Raw genomic sequence first — 14,002 nt, 5'->3', positions numbered from 1 at the left:
GGCAGCACTGTAACAAAGCTTAGGAGTTACTCTATCTTCACTGAACTGCCCTTTAAAGTTGAATAATGTACTGGCCCACACTGCTTAAAGACTGTAACATAATTATTTATGTGATGTATGTCTTCAGCTGCTTTCACATAGGACTATTCTTTGCAGGTATGCTTCATCCTGTGTGCTGCAGGGCCCATAAGAATTACTGTGAATGTTTTCCTTGAAGACATGGCAACAAAGGAAACACAACAAAAATATAGGAAGTTTAATATTGTTGGTGAACAACCAAAGGTATTACAGGATACTAATATTTTTATAGTGACCAAAACTGTATATTATGTGCACCATTCTTCACTGCTAACTGTTTTTTATTTCACTTCATGGGACTAATTGGTTATCTTCTTGGCTAATAAAATGCCCCCCCCTTCCCCACCCCTCCCTCCCATGAACCATGGACTTAGACGTTGGTGGGGAGGCTTGCGTGCCTCAGCAATACAGATAGCCGTACCGTAGGTGCAACCACAACGGAGGTGTATCTGTTGAGAGGCCAAACGTCTGGTTCCTGAAGAGGGGCAGCAGCCTTTTCAGTAGTTGCAGGGGCAACGGTCTGAATGATTGACTGAACTGGTCTTGTAACACTAACCAAAATGGCCTTGCTATGCTGGTACTGCAAATGGCTGAAAGCAAGGGGAAACTACAGCCATAAATTTTCCCGAGGGCATGCAGCCTTACTGTATGGTTAAATGATAATGGCGTCCTCTTGGGTAGAATATTCTGGAGGTAAAATAGTCCCCCATTTGATCTCCGGGCGGGGACTACTTTGGAGGATGTTGTCATCAGGAGAAAGAAAACTGGCATTTTACGGATCGGAGCGTAGAATGACAGATCCTTTATCGGGCAGGTAGGTTAGAAAAATTAAAAAGGGAAATGGATAGGTTAAAGTTAGATAAAGTGGGAATTAGTGAAGTTTGGTGGCAGGAGGAACAAGACTTCTGGTCAGGTCACTACAGGGTTATAAACACAAAATCAATAGGGGTAATGCAGGAGTAGGTTTAATAATGAACAGGAAAATAGGAATGCAGGTAAACTACTATAAACAGCATAGTGAAAGCATTATAGTGGCCAAGATAGATACGAAGCCCACGTCTACCACAGTAGTACAAGTTTATTTGCCAACTAGATCCACAGATGACGAAGAGATTGATGAAATGTATGATGAGATAAAAGAAATTATTCAGGTAGTGAAGGGAGACGAAAATTTAATAGTCATGGGTGACTGGAATTCGAGAGTAGGAAAAGGGAGAGAAGGAAACATGGTAGGTGAATACGGATTGGGGGTAAGAAATGAAAGAGGAAGCCGTCTGGTAGAATTTTGCACAGAGCATAACTTAATCATAGCTAACACTTGCTTCAAGAATCATAAAAGAAGGTTGTATACGTGGAAGCAGCCTGGAGATACTAGAAAGTATCAGATAAATTATATAATGGTAAGACAGAGATTTAGGAACCAGGTTTTAAATTGTAAGACATTTCCAGGGGCAGATGTGGACTCTGACCACAATCTATTGGTTATGAACTGTAGATTAAAACTGAAGAAACTGGAAAAAGGTGGTAATTTGAGTAGATGGAACCTGGATAAACTGAAAGAACCAGAGGTTGTAGAGAGCTTCAGGGAGCACTGACGAAAAACAATTTCCATGTAATGTATGCTTAACAGAAGACTAATAACTGCGATGAGTAGAATAAACTATGGGGAACTCCATGAATTATTCAGTATTGTCCTCTGCATACTTTCAGTAAATGAAACAAACTCATTTGGTACATAATGAATTCTGTAATGGCTAATTATACCCCCAACCCCCCTCTGCCCTTCCCCTCATAGAATTTCAGCCTTCACAGCTGATATTTGCGATATTGGTGATTTTTGTTTTGTGGGCAGTATGGTATGGTCCAAGATGTAATTCTGTGCCTAAAGTCTCCTCTTCCAATGCTGGATACCATCATCAGGTGCTATAATGATTCTCAAAGAAGCTCAAAAACAGCAAGCGGAATTGCTTACATGCATTCAATAAGACTGCTGCCTAAGGCCGGTATTACACCATCATATTTCTTTGTTAAAGTTGTTGTTGTTTTTATTGTTGTTGTTGTTGTTGTTGTTGTTGTTGTCATTGTCGTCTTCAGTCCTGAGACTGGTTTGATGCAGCTTTCCATGCTACTGTATCCTGTGCAAGCTTCCTCATCTCCCACTACCTACAGCATCCTACATCCTTCTGAATCTGCTTAGTGTATTCATCTCTTGGTCTCCCTCTATGATTTTTACCCTCCATGCTGCCTTCCAGTACTAAATTGGTGATCCCTTGATGCCTCAGAACACATCCTACCGACGGATCCCTCCTTCTACTCAAGTTGTGCCACAAATTCCTCTTCTCCCCAATTCTGTTAAATACCTCATCATTAATTATGTGATCTACCCATCTAATCTTCAGCATTCTTCTGTAGCACCACATTTCGAAAGCTTCTAGTCTCTTCTTGTCTAAACTATTTATCCTCCACGTTTCACTTCATATGTGGCTACACTCCATACAAACACTTTCAGAAACGACTTCCTGACACTTAAATCTATACTCGATGTTAACAAATTTCTCTTCTTCAGAAACGCTTTCCTTGCCATTGCCAGTCTACATTTTATATCTTCTCTACTTCGACCATCATCAGTTATTTTGCTCCCCAAATAGCAAAACTAATTTACTACTTTAAGTGTCTCATTTCCTAATCTAATTCCCTCAGCATCACCCGATTTAATTCGACTACCTTCCATTATCCTCGTTTTGCTTTTGTTGATGTTCATCTTATACCCTCCTTTCAAGACACTGTCCATTCCGTTCAACTGCTCTTCCAAGTCCTTTGCTGTCTCTGACAGAATTACAATGTCATCGGCGAACCTCAAAGTTTTTATTTCTTCTCCGTGGATTTTAATACCTACTTCGAATTTTTCTTTTGTTTCCTTTACTGCTTGCTCAATACACGGATTGAATAACATCGGGGAGAGGCTACAACCCTGTCTCACTCCCTTCCCAACAACTGCTCCCCTTTCATGCCCCTCGACTCTTATAACTGCCCTCTGGTTTCTGTACAAATTGTAAATAGCCTTCCGCTGCCTGTATTTTACCCCTGCCACCTTCAGAATTTGAAAAAGAGTATTCCAGTCAACATTGTCAAAAGCTTTCTCTAAGTCTACAAATGTATGTAAAGAATTCGTGTTAGTATTTTGCAGCTGTGAATTATTAAACTGATAGTTCGGTAATCTTCACATTTGTCAACACCTGCTTTCTTTGGGATTGGAATTATTATATTCTTCTTCAAGTATTAGGGTATTTCATGTGTCTCATATACCTTGCGCACCAGATGGTAGAGTTTTGTCAGGACTGGCTCTCCCAAGGCCGTCAGTAGTTCTAATGGAATGTTATCGACTCTCAGGACCTTGTTTCGACTCAGGTCTTTCAGTGCTCTGTCGAACTCTTCACACAGTATCTTGTCCCCCATTTAATCGTCGTCTAAATCCTCTTTCATTTCCATAAAATTGTCCTCAAGTACATTGCCCTTGTATAGACCCTCTATATACTCCTTCCACCTTTCTGCTTTCCCTTCTTTGCTTAGAACTGGGTTTCCATCTGAGCTCTTGATGTTCATACAAGTGGTTCTCTTATCTCCAAAGGTCTCTTTAATTTTCCTGTAGGCAGTATCTATCTTACCCCTAGTGAGATAAGCCTCTACATCCTTACATTTGTCCTCTAGCCATCCCTGCTTAGCCATTTTGCACTTCCTGTCGATCTCATTTTTTAGACGTTTGTATTCCTTTTTGCCTGCTTCATTTACTGCATTTTTATATTTTCTCCTTTCATCAATTAAATTCAATATCTCTTAAGTTACCCAAGGATTTCTACCAGCACTCATCTTTTTATCTACTTGATCCTCTGCTACCTTCACTATTTCATCTCTCAAAGGAACGCATTCTTCTTCTACTGTATTTCATTCCCCTATTCTTGTCAATCGTTCCCTAATGCTCTCCCTGAAGCTCTCTACAACATCTGGTTCTTTCAGTTTATCCAGGTTCCATCTCCTCAAATTCCCACCTTTTACCAGTTTCTTCAGTTTTAATCTACAGTTCATATCCAATAGATTGTGGTCTGAGTCCACATCAGCCCCTGGAAATGTCTTACAATTTGAAACCTGGTGCCTAAATCTCTGTCTTACCATTATATAATTTATCTGATACTTTCTAGTATCTCCAGGCTGCTTCCACGTATACACCCTTCTTTTATGATTCTTGAACCAAGTGTCAGCTATGATTAAGTTATGCTCTGTGCAAAATTCTACCAGACGGCTTCCTCTTTCATTTCTTACCCCCAATCCGTACACACCTACCATGTTTCCTTCTCTCCCTATTCCTACTCTCGAATTCCAGTCACCCATGACTATTAAATTTTCGTCTCCCTTCACTACCTGAATAATTTCTTTTATCTCATCATACATTTCACCAATCTCTTCGTCATCTGTGGATCTAGTTGGCAAATAAACTTGTACTGCTGTGGTAGACGTGGGCTTCGTATCTATCTTGGCCACTATAATGCTTTCACTATGCTGTTTGTAGTAGTTTACCCGCATTCCTATTTTCCTATTCATTATTAAACCTACATAACCTACCTGCCCGATTAAGGGATCTGACATTCTACGCTCTAATCCGTAGAATGCCAGTTTTCTTTCTCCTGATGACAACATCCTCCTCAGTAGTCCCCGCCCAGAGATCCGACCGGGGGACTATTTTACCTCCAGAATATTCTACCTAAGAGGACGCCATTATCATTTAACCATACAGTAAGGCTGCACGCCCTCTGGAAAATTTATGGCTGTAGTTTCCCCTTGCTTTCAGCCATTTGCAGTACCAGCATAGCAAGGCCGTTTTGGTTAGTGTTACAAGACCAGTTGAGTCAATCGTCCAGACTGTTGCCCCTGCATTTACTGGAAAGGCTGCTGCCCCTCTTCAGGAATCACACGTTTGTCTGGCCTCTCAACAGATACCCCTCCTCTGTGATAGCACCTACGGTACGGTTATCTGTATTGCTGAGGCACGCAAGCTGCCCCACCAACGACAAGGTCCATGGTTCATGTGGGGGAGGGGGGGGGGGTGTCAAAGTTGATATGTCAAATATCAGATTTCTTTGACATAAATCCCCCCCATGAACCATGGACCTTGCCGTTGGTGGGGAGGCTTGCGTGCCTCATCGATACAGATAGCCGTACCGTAGGTACAACCATAACGGAGGGGTATCTGTTGAGAGGCCAGACAAACGTGTGGTTCCTGAAGAGGGGCAGCAGCCTTTTCAGTAGCTGCAAGGGCAACAGTCTGGATGATTGACTGATCTGGCCTTGTAACAATAACCAAAACGGCCTTGCTGTGCTGGTACTGCGAACGGCTGAAAGCAAGGGGAAACTACGGCCGTAATTTTTCCCGAGGGCATGCAGCTTTACTGTATGATTAAATGATGATGGCGTCCTCTTGGGTAAAATATTCCGGAGGTAAAATAGTCCCCCATTCGGATCTCCGGGCGGGGACTACTCAAGAGGATGTCGTTATCAGGAGAAAGAAAACTGGCGTTCTACGGATTGGAGCGTGGAATGTCAGGTCCCTTAATCGGGCAGGTAGGTTAGAAAATTTGAAAAGGGAAATGGATAGGTTAAAGTTAGATATAGTGGGAATTAGTGAAGTTCGGTGGCAGGAGGAACAAGACTTCTGGTCAGGTGACTACAGGGTTATAAACACAAAGTCAAATAGGGGTAATGCAGGAGTAGGTTTAATAATGAATAGGAAAATAGGAACGCGGGTAAGCTACTACAAACAGCTTAGTGAACGCATTATTGTGGCCAAGATAGATACGAAGCCCACACCTACTACAGTAGTACAAGTTTATATGCCAACTAGCTCTGCAGATGACGAAGAAATTGAAGAAATGTATGATGAAATAAAAGAAATTATTCAGATTGTGAAGGGAGATGAAAATTTAATAGTTATGGGTGACTGGAATTCCAGTGTAGGAAAAGGGAGAGAAGGAAACATAGTAGGTGAATATGGATTGGGGCTAAGAAATGAAAGAGGAAGCCGCCTGGTAGAATTTTGCACAGAGCACAATTTAATCATAGCTAACACTTGGTTTAAGAATCATGATAGAAGGTTGTATACATGGAAGAACCCTGGAGATACTAAAAGGTATCAGATTGATTATATAATGGTAAGACAGAGATTTAGGAACCAGGTTTTAAATTGTAAGACATTTCCAGGGGCAGATGTGGACTCTGACCACAATCTATTGGTTATGACCTGTAGATTAAAACTGAAGAAACTGCAAAAAGGTGGGAATTTAAGGAGATGGGACCTGGATAAACTGAAAGAACCAGAGGTTGTACAGAGTTTCAGGGAGAGCATAAGGGAACAATTGACAGGAATGGGGGAAAGAAATACAGTAGAAGAAGAATGGGTAGCTTTGAGGGATGAAGTAGTGAAGGCAGCAGAGTATCAAGTAGGTAAAAAGACGAGGGCTAGTAGAAATCCTTGGGTAACAGAAGAATTATTGAATTTAATTGATGAAAGGAGAAAATATAAAAATGCAGTAAATGAAGCAGGCAAAAAGGAATACAAACGTCTCAAAAATGAGATCGACAGGAAGTGCAAAATGGCTAAGCAGGGATGGCTAGAGGACAAATGTAAGGATGTAGAGGCTTATCTTACTAGGGGTAAGATAGATACTGCCTACAGGAAAATTAAAGAGACCTTTGGAGATAAGAGAACCACTTGTATGAACATCAAGAGCTCAGATGGAAACCCAGTTCTAAGCAAAGAAGGGAAAGCAGAAAGGTGGAAGGAGTATATAGAGGGTCTATACAAGGGCGATGTACTTGAGGACAATATTATGGAAATGGAAGAGGATGTAGATGAAGATGAAATGGGAGATACGATACTGCGTGAAGAGTTTGACAGAGCACTGAAAGACCTGGGTCGAAACAAGGCCCCCGGAGTAGACAACATTCCATTGGAACTACTGACGGCCTTGGGAGAGCCAGTCCTGACAAAACTCTACCATCTGGTGAGCAAGATGTATGAAACAGGCGAAATACCCTCAGACTTCAAGAAGAATATAATAATTCCAATCCCAAAGAAAGCAGGTGTTGACAGATGTGAAAATTACCGAACAATCAGTTTAATAAGCCACAGCTGCAAAATACTAACACGAATTCTTTACAGACGAATGGAAAAACTAGTAGAAGCCGACCTCGGGGAAGATCAGTTTGGATTCCGTAGAAATACTGGGACACGTGAGGCAATACTGACCTTACGACTTATCTTAGAAGAAAGATTAAGGAAAGGCAAACCTACGTTTCTAGCATTTGTAGACTTAGAGAAAGCTTTTGACAATGTTGACTGGAATACTCTCTTTCAAATTCTAAAGGTGGCAGGGGTAAAATACAGGGAGCGAAAGGCTATTTACAATTTGTACAGAAACCAGATGGCAGTTATAAGAGTCGAGGGACATGAAAGGGAAGCAGTGGTTGGGAAGGGAGTAAGACAGGGTTGTAGCCTCTCCCCGATGTTATTCAATCTGTATATTGAGCAAGCAGTAAAGGAAACAAAAGAAAAATTCCGAGTAGGTATTAAAATCCATGGAGAAGAAATAAAAACTTTGAGGTTCGCCGATGACATTGTTATTCTGTCAGAGACAGCAAAGGACTTGGAAGAGCAGTTGAATGGAATGGATGGTGTCTTGAAGGGAGGATATAAGATGAACATCAACAAAAGCAAAACGAGGATAATGGAATGTAGTCGAATTAAGTCGGGTGATGTTGAGGGTATTAGATTAGGAAATGAGACACTTAAAGTAGTAAAGGAGTTTTGCTATTTGGGGAGCAAAATAACTGATGATGGTCGAAGTAGAGAGGATATAAAATGTAGACTGGCAATGGCAAGGAAAGCGTTTCTGAAGAAGAGAAATTTGTTAACATCGAGTATAGATTTAAGTGTCAGGAAGTCTTTTCTGAAAGTATTTGTATGGAGTGTAGCCATGTATGGAAGTCAAACATGGACGATAAATAGTTTGGACAAGAAGAGAATAGAAGCTTTCGAAATGTGGTGCTACAGAAAAATGCTGAAGATTAGATGGGTAGATCACATAACTAATGAGGAGGTACTGAATAGGATTGGGGAGAAGAGGAGTTTGTGGCACAACTTGACCAGAAGAAGGGATCGGTTGGTAGGACATGTTCTGAGGCATCAAGGGATCACCAATTTAGTATTGGAGGGCAGCGTGGAGGGTAAAAATCGTAGGGGGAGACCAAGAGATGCATACACTAAGCAGATTCAGAAGGATGTAGGTTGCAGTAGGTACTGGGAGATGAAGAAGCTTGCACAGGATAGAGTAGCATGGAGAGCTGCATCAAACCAGTCTCAGGACTGAAGACCACAACAACAACAATTGACATAAATATTTGTCAAATATTTATTTCACAGAAATTTGATAGTGTAATAGGGAACTTTTTCAAACCTCGCCTGTCGTCAAATAACAATGATCTAATCTAGGGTCTTGTGGAAGATTTGATCATAGAAGTCGCTTGTCTTCTGTTCACTGCCATGCGAAATGTTACCACTTCGAGCGCTAGCATCGCTGCAGTGTTCTGTCACCAGTAGTGTGTTTGTAAACATGGCTGTGAAGCTTAATTTGTGTGTGCTATGAACTACAAAATTAATAGAAATGTATGAAGCTGACGAGGCACTTTACAACGTAAGGCACCCAAAAAAATGCGGAGGTCATTAGCCTTGAGATGCTGAGATACAGCGGACAATATAAAAAAGAAAATTAATGGCCTCCACTCAAGCTATTCTCACGAGAAAGCAAAAGAACGCATGCATGCGTGCGCGGGTGTTGGTGTGTGTGTGTGGGGGGGGGGGGGGGGGGGGCGCGTGCTCAGGATGCCCCACATTGTAAAGTGGCTCATTAGCTTCATACATTTCTATTAATTTGGTAGTTGTGGGACACAAAATGTAATTACTACTTTGATCTACAATAAAAATAGTTCCTAATGCATATAAAGTGCATTGAACATTTATTTACTTTCAGATACTGGTCCCCTAGTGCTTTATAAAGCTTCACAAGTTTCAGGTATTATTTCAGTTAGTGGGCAATGGACACTGTGGCATTAGAGTGCTGTACTGCAAGCTAGAGTAACTTTCTTCTGTAGCAAGGAATCTGAATTTTACTGTGAGTCTGTCTCCTACAGCTATAGCAGTTCTTACGTGAGTATTGTGCTTTGTGATATGACGAGACACTTCACTGAGCAAATACTGAAATATACATCAAAACCCATGGCTTCACCCAGGTAGGTTTCTTTTTTTTCCTCCCACTTCTCTTCCAAATGCGCACACAGTGCTAGTGTGGTACATGCAACTGCGCATAACAAGAAGTTGTTGCCAGCCATCTTGAACTTTGACGAAAAACATGATGACAATGAAATACCACTATTTAGTGCCATGTCAAATATTTTTGTCAAAGGAATTTGATGAATATTTGATCAAATCTTTGACAAAGAAATATGATAGTGTAATACCAGCCTAAGATGGCACTGAAGACTTGGTGCTGTTTGTTGTATTTAATACCAAGGGCCACAACTTGTCTAATTTCATCCTCCTCCTTTTCTGGTAAAGTTGCTTTTGTATTTTGAATTTCTACGGCCTCTCTGTACACCCTAGCATAATAATGATTAGATCTTGAAAAAACCATAGTACCAGAGAAACAAATTTGTTGGTTCTCAGGTCCCAGGGCTTGACCTGTTACTACAGATTTATCAGTGTTGTGCTTACACCTTAAGACTGGTGTTAACACTTCTTTTCATAGTTCCTGTGTTTACTTGACAACAGTGCAAGCAATGTTATGTATTCATGCTGTGATAAATGGCATGCATAGATCCTTTGATGTGTTTAAATATTCACACAACTTTCTTGTCGGTTTAAACGCTGTGTCAATACTGTGTCGGAGTGTTCTGTTGATGACATCTGTGATAGCGTTTTACAAATGAGAGGGAAACTTTCTATTTAATTGGTACTTTTCATTAGTAGTGCCAGATATTTTAGAGTGTAGTACTCTATTTATCTCTGTTCACAGTAGCCGTTTCTCAAATGATCAAGCTCATACTCAAAGTATTGCTGTTCACAATTTTGGGCCTTAGTCGTAAATAAAACGAACAGCTCTTCACCACAACAAGCTCGATAACATACGCTGATGCTTCTCTGCAATCAGCAGCTGTCTGTCATGAACTGGCTGTTGTGTAGATATGTATAACATGTTTGGCGTGTTGAGATTGTTTGAGATTGGAACTGCTTTCCGAGTTGTTCTAGTCCCGGATGCTTTCCCTAGCATTGGAAGACAAAACGAAGGGCAGAGAATTATGCCTTGGACTGTGTCTTAATACCCACAAAACAAAAGTGACCAGTCCTTTCTTCTTCTTCTTCTTCTTCTTTTTTTATCATGACTTACAGAGGATGATGCACCGTTAGCCGAAACAGGCAGAAGATGTGCTGTTTTGGTGCTGCACATTTTGGCCATTTGATGGAGATAAACTCGTGCTACAGTGTTCTTTGACATACCAGTGATGTATAGAAGTGGGCACAGAAACAGTTAAGTGAAAAATCTGTGAAATATGCACATTTATTTGTATATACAAGATGACTTTGGAACTTTCATTTGTATGAGACTGCTTGTACAAGATTCATTGTCGATTTGAAGGTCTAGATTCACGTATTTTATTTTTCACATCACTTCTGCATAATCTTTTATTGATTGTATCAATACCCGTTTGTATTGTGATATATTCTGAAATTTCAAACATTCGCGAGTGCCACAATAAACTCATACTGTTACTGAGAGTTACAGGATTGAACTTAATTGCGCTCCACTAATATTTTTGAGATCAGTAGACCTGTCCTCCTCCAAAACAGTTGCTCTCTAATTTCATTGTACAATTATGAGAGGGAGGCTATTTTTTAAGAATTTTCAGATGCTTCTGAATTGATATTTTCAGATGCTTCTGAATTTATATTTTCGGAAGTTACTGGTATGAGTGTTTTGGATACATAACTTATTTCATAGCAAATCAGCATTTATGGTTCATGGTTCTGCCAAAGAATAAATCAACCCTGAATTTCACTGTATATCAACACAAATGAACATGCATTTTTCAGAATTTTTGGAAGCTACCATTTATTTTCATTTGCATAATCTGTGAGAAATTTGTAGTAAATCGGCATTCGTGATTTAGTTACTATATCAGTTGTTAAATCTAGTTTTCCCCTGAAGAGAAGTAGCCCTATAAATTATCTGCATTAATTGTAAATTAACTCTGTTTTTGAGTTTGCTAACAACTGTAATTAACCTCAAAACATTTTAGGAAAGAAGTAATATTTAACACAGGTTTTTGTGGTGTCTTAATAGAAATTTTGCTTTGTGTATGACAGTGAAAGTGACAGGAAAGGACACCAGATGCACTGGGTGTGTATGCTTGGGGGCCTCAATCAACATGTCGAGGAAGCTATCCCAGTAGTCACTGAGGAACAGCATGCAACCAGCTGCAGATTGTGGTGCACATTGGAACAAATAATGCATGTCATCTGGGTTCTGAGGTCATACTTTGGTCACGCCAGTGACTGGCAGAGAAGGTTGATGAAACTAGCCTTGTGAACAGTGTTTCAATACAGTTCACAATTTGCAGCATTGTCCCCAGAAATGATCATGGCCCCTTGATTCTCAGTCGAGTGGGAGGACTGAACCAGAGACTTCGAAGGTTCTGTGGCAAGCTAGGGTGTGACTTTGTGGACTTGTGCCATATGGTTGAGAACCATAGGGTCCCCCTACATGGATCAGGTGTGCCCTACAAATTAGAGGCTGCTACTCAGGTAGCTGACTGTGTGTGTGTGTGTGTGTGTGTGTGTGTGTGTGTGTGTGTGTGTGTGTGTCTCTCTCTCTCTCTCTCTCTCTCTATATATATATATATATATATATAATGTGACTTACCGAACGAAAGTGCTGGCAGGTCGATAGACACACAAACACACACACAAAATTCAAGCTTTCGCAAAAAACTGTTGCCTCACCAGGAAAGAGGGAAGGAGAGGGAAAGACGAAAGGATGTGGGTTTTAAGGGAAGGAGTCATTCCAATCCCGGGAGCGGAAAGACTTACCTTAGGGGGAAAAAAGGACGGGTATACACTCGCACGCATACACACATCCATCCGCCAGAGAGTGATGTGAAAAATAATATATATATATATATATATATATATATATATATATATATATATATATAATATGATGTCTGCTTGTGTCTGTATGTGTGGATGGATATGTGTGTGTGTGTGTGTGTGTGCGAGTGTATACCTGTCCTTTTTTCCCCCTAAGGTAAGTCTTTCCGCTCCCGGGATTGGAATGACTCCTTACCCTCTCCCTTAAAACCCACATCCTTTCGTCTTTCCCTCTCCTTCCCTCTTTCCTGATGAGGCAACAGTTTGTTGCGAAAGCTTGAATTTTGTGTGTATATTTGTGTTTGTTTGTGTGTCTATCGACCTGCCAGCGCTTTTGTTTGGTAAGTCTCATCATCTTTCTTTGAGGGAAACATTCCATGTGGGAAAAATGTATCTAAAGACAAAGATGATGTAACTTACCAAACGAAAGCGTTGGTATGTTGATAGACACACTAACAAACACAAACACACACACAAAATTCAAGCTTTCGCAACCCACGGTTGCTTCATCAGGAAAGAGGGAAGGAGAGGGAAAGACGAAAGGATGTGGGTTTACCATCTCCCTTAAAGACGACCTAGGCTGTAGGGAAGGGACCGTTTGATGTGGAATGGGTGGCAGCTGTCATAATGGAGGTACTGTTGCTTGTTGGTGGGTTTGATGTGGACGGACGTGTGAAGCTGGCCATTGGACAGATGGAGGTCAACGTCAAGGAAAGTGGCATGGGATTTGGAGTAGGACCAGGTGAATCTGATGGAACCAAAGGAATTGAGGTTGGAGAGGAAATTCTGGAGTTCTTCTTCACTGCGAGTCCAGATCATGAAGACATCATCAATAAATCTGTACCAAACTTTGGGTTTGCAGGCCTGGGTAACCAAGAAGGCTTCCTCTAAGCGACCCATGAATAGGTTGGTGTACGAGGGGGCCATCCTGGTACCCATGGCTGTTCCCTTTAATTGTTGGTATGTCTGGCCTTCAAAAGTGAAGAAGTTGTGGGTCAGGATGAAGCTAGCTAAGGTAATGAGGAAAGGGGTTTTAGGTAGGGTGGCAGGTGATCGGCGTGAAAGGAAGTGCTCCATCGCAGCGAGGCCCTGGACGTGCGGAATATTTGTGTGTAAGGAAGTGGCATCAATGGTTACAAGGATGGTTTCCGAGGGTAACAGACTGGGTAAGGATTCCAGGCCCCTGGATTGGATTGGATTGTTTGGGGGTAGAGACCAAACAGCGAGGTCATCGGTCTCATCGGATTAGGTAAGGAAGTCGGCCGTGCCCTTTCAAAGGAACCATCCCGGCATTTGCCTGGAGCGATTTAGGGAAATCACGGAAAACCTAAGTCAGGATGGCCGGACGCGGAATTGAACCGTCGTCCTCCCGAACGCGAGTCCAGTGTGCTAACCACTGCGCCACCTCGCTCGGTATTCCAGGCTCCTGGTTGGTGTCTGTGATGAAGTGTGGGACACTGCATGTAATGGGTTGAAGGTGTTGATCTACATAGGCAGAGATACGTTCTGTAGAAGAGTGTCTTTCCGCTGTCCACCTAACCTTCGTAACCTCTTAGTTCATCCCTATGAAATCCCCAAACCACCTTCCCTACCCTCTGGCTCCTACCCTTGTAACCGCCCCCGGTGTAAAACCTGTCCCATGCACCCTCCCACCACCACCTACTCCAGTCCTGT

General features: G+C 41.5%; 1 protein-coding gene across 4 annotated transcripts in view; it reads left to right on the top strand.

The window, feature by feature from the left end:
• Window positions 1–14,002, top strand: part of LOC126236887 (uncharacterized) — a 316,723-nt gene that overhangs the window by 206,735 nt on the left and 95,986 nt on the right. For all 4 annotated transcript variants that reach the window (XM_049946521.1, XM_049946522.1, XM_049946520.1 and 1 more), the window contains one exon: window positions 157–282. In XM_049946521.1, coding sequence (XP_049802478.1) covers window positions 157–282 — 126 coding nt within the window. The remainder of the gene's footprint in view (window positions 1–156; window positions 283–14,002) is intronic.

This window comes from Schistocerca nitens, chromosome 2, assembly GCF_023898315.1.
Source record: "Schistocerca nitens isolate TAMUIC-IGC-003100 chromosome 2, iqSchNite1.1, whole genome shotgun sequence".
Lineage (NCBI taxonomy): Eukaryota > Metazoa > Arthropoda > Insecta > Orthoptera > Acrididae > Schistocerca > Schistocerca nitens.
The sequence above is the reverse complement of the archived record's forward strand: the minus strand, read 5'-3'. Positions and strand labels throughout refer to the sequence as shown.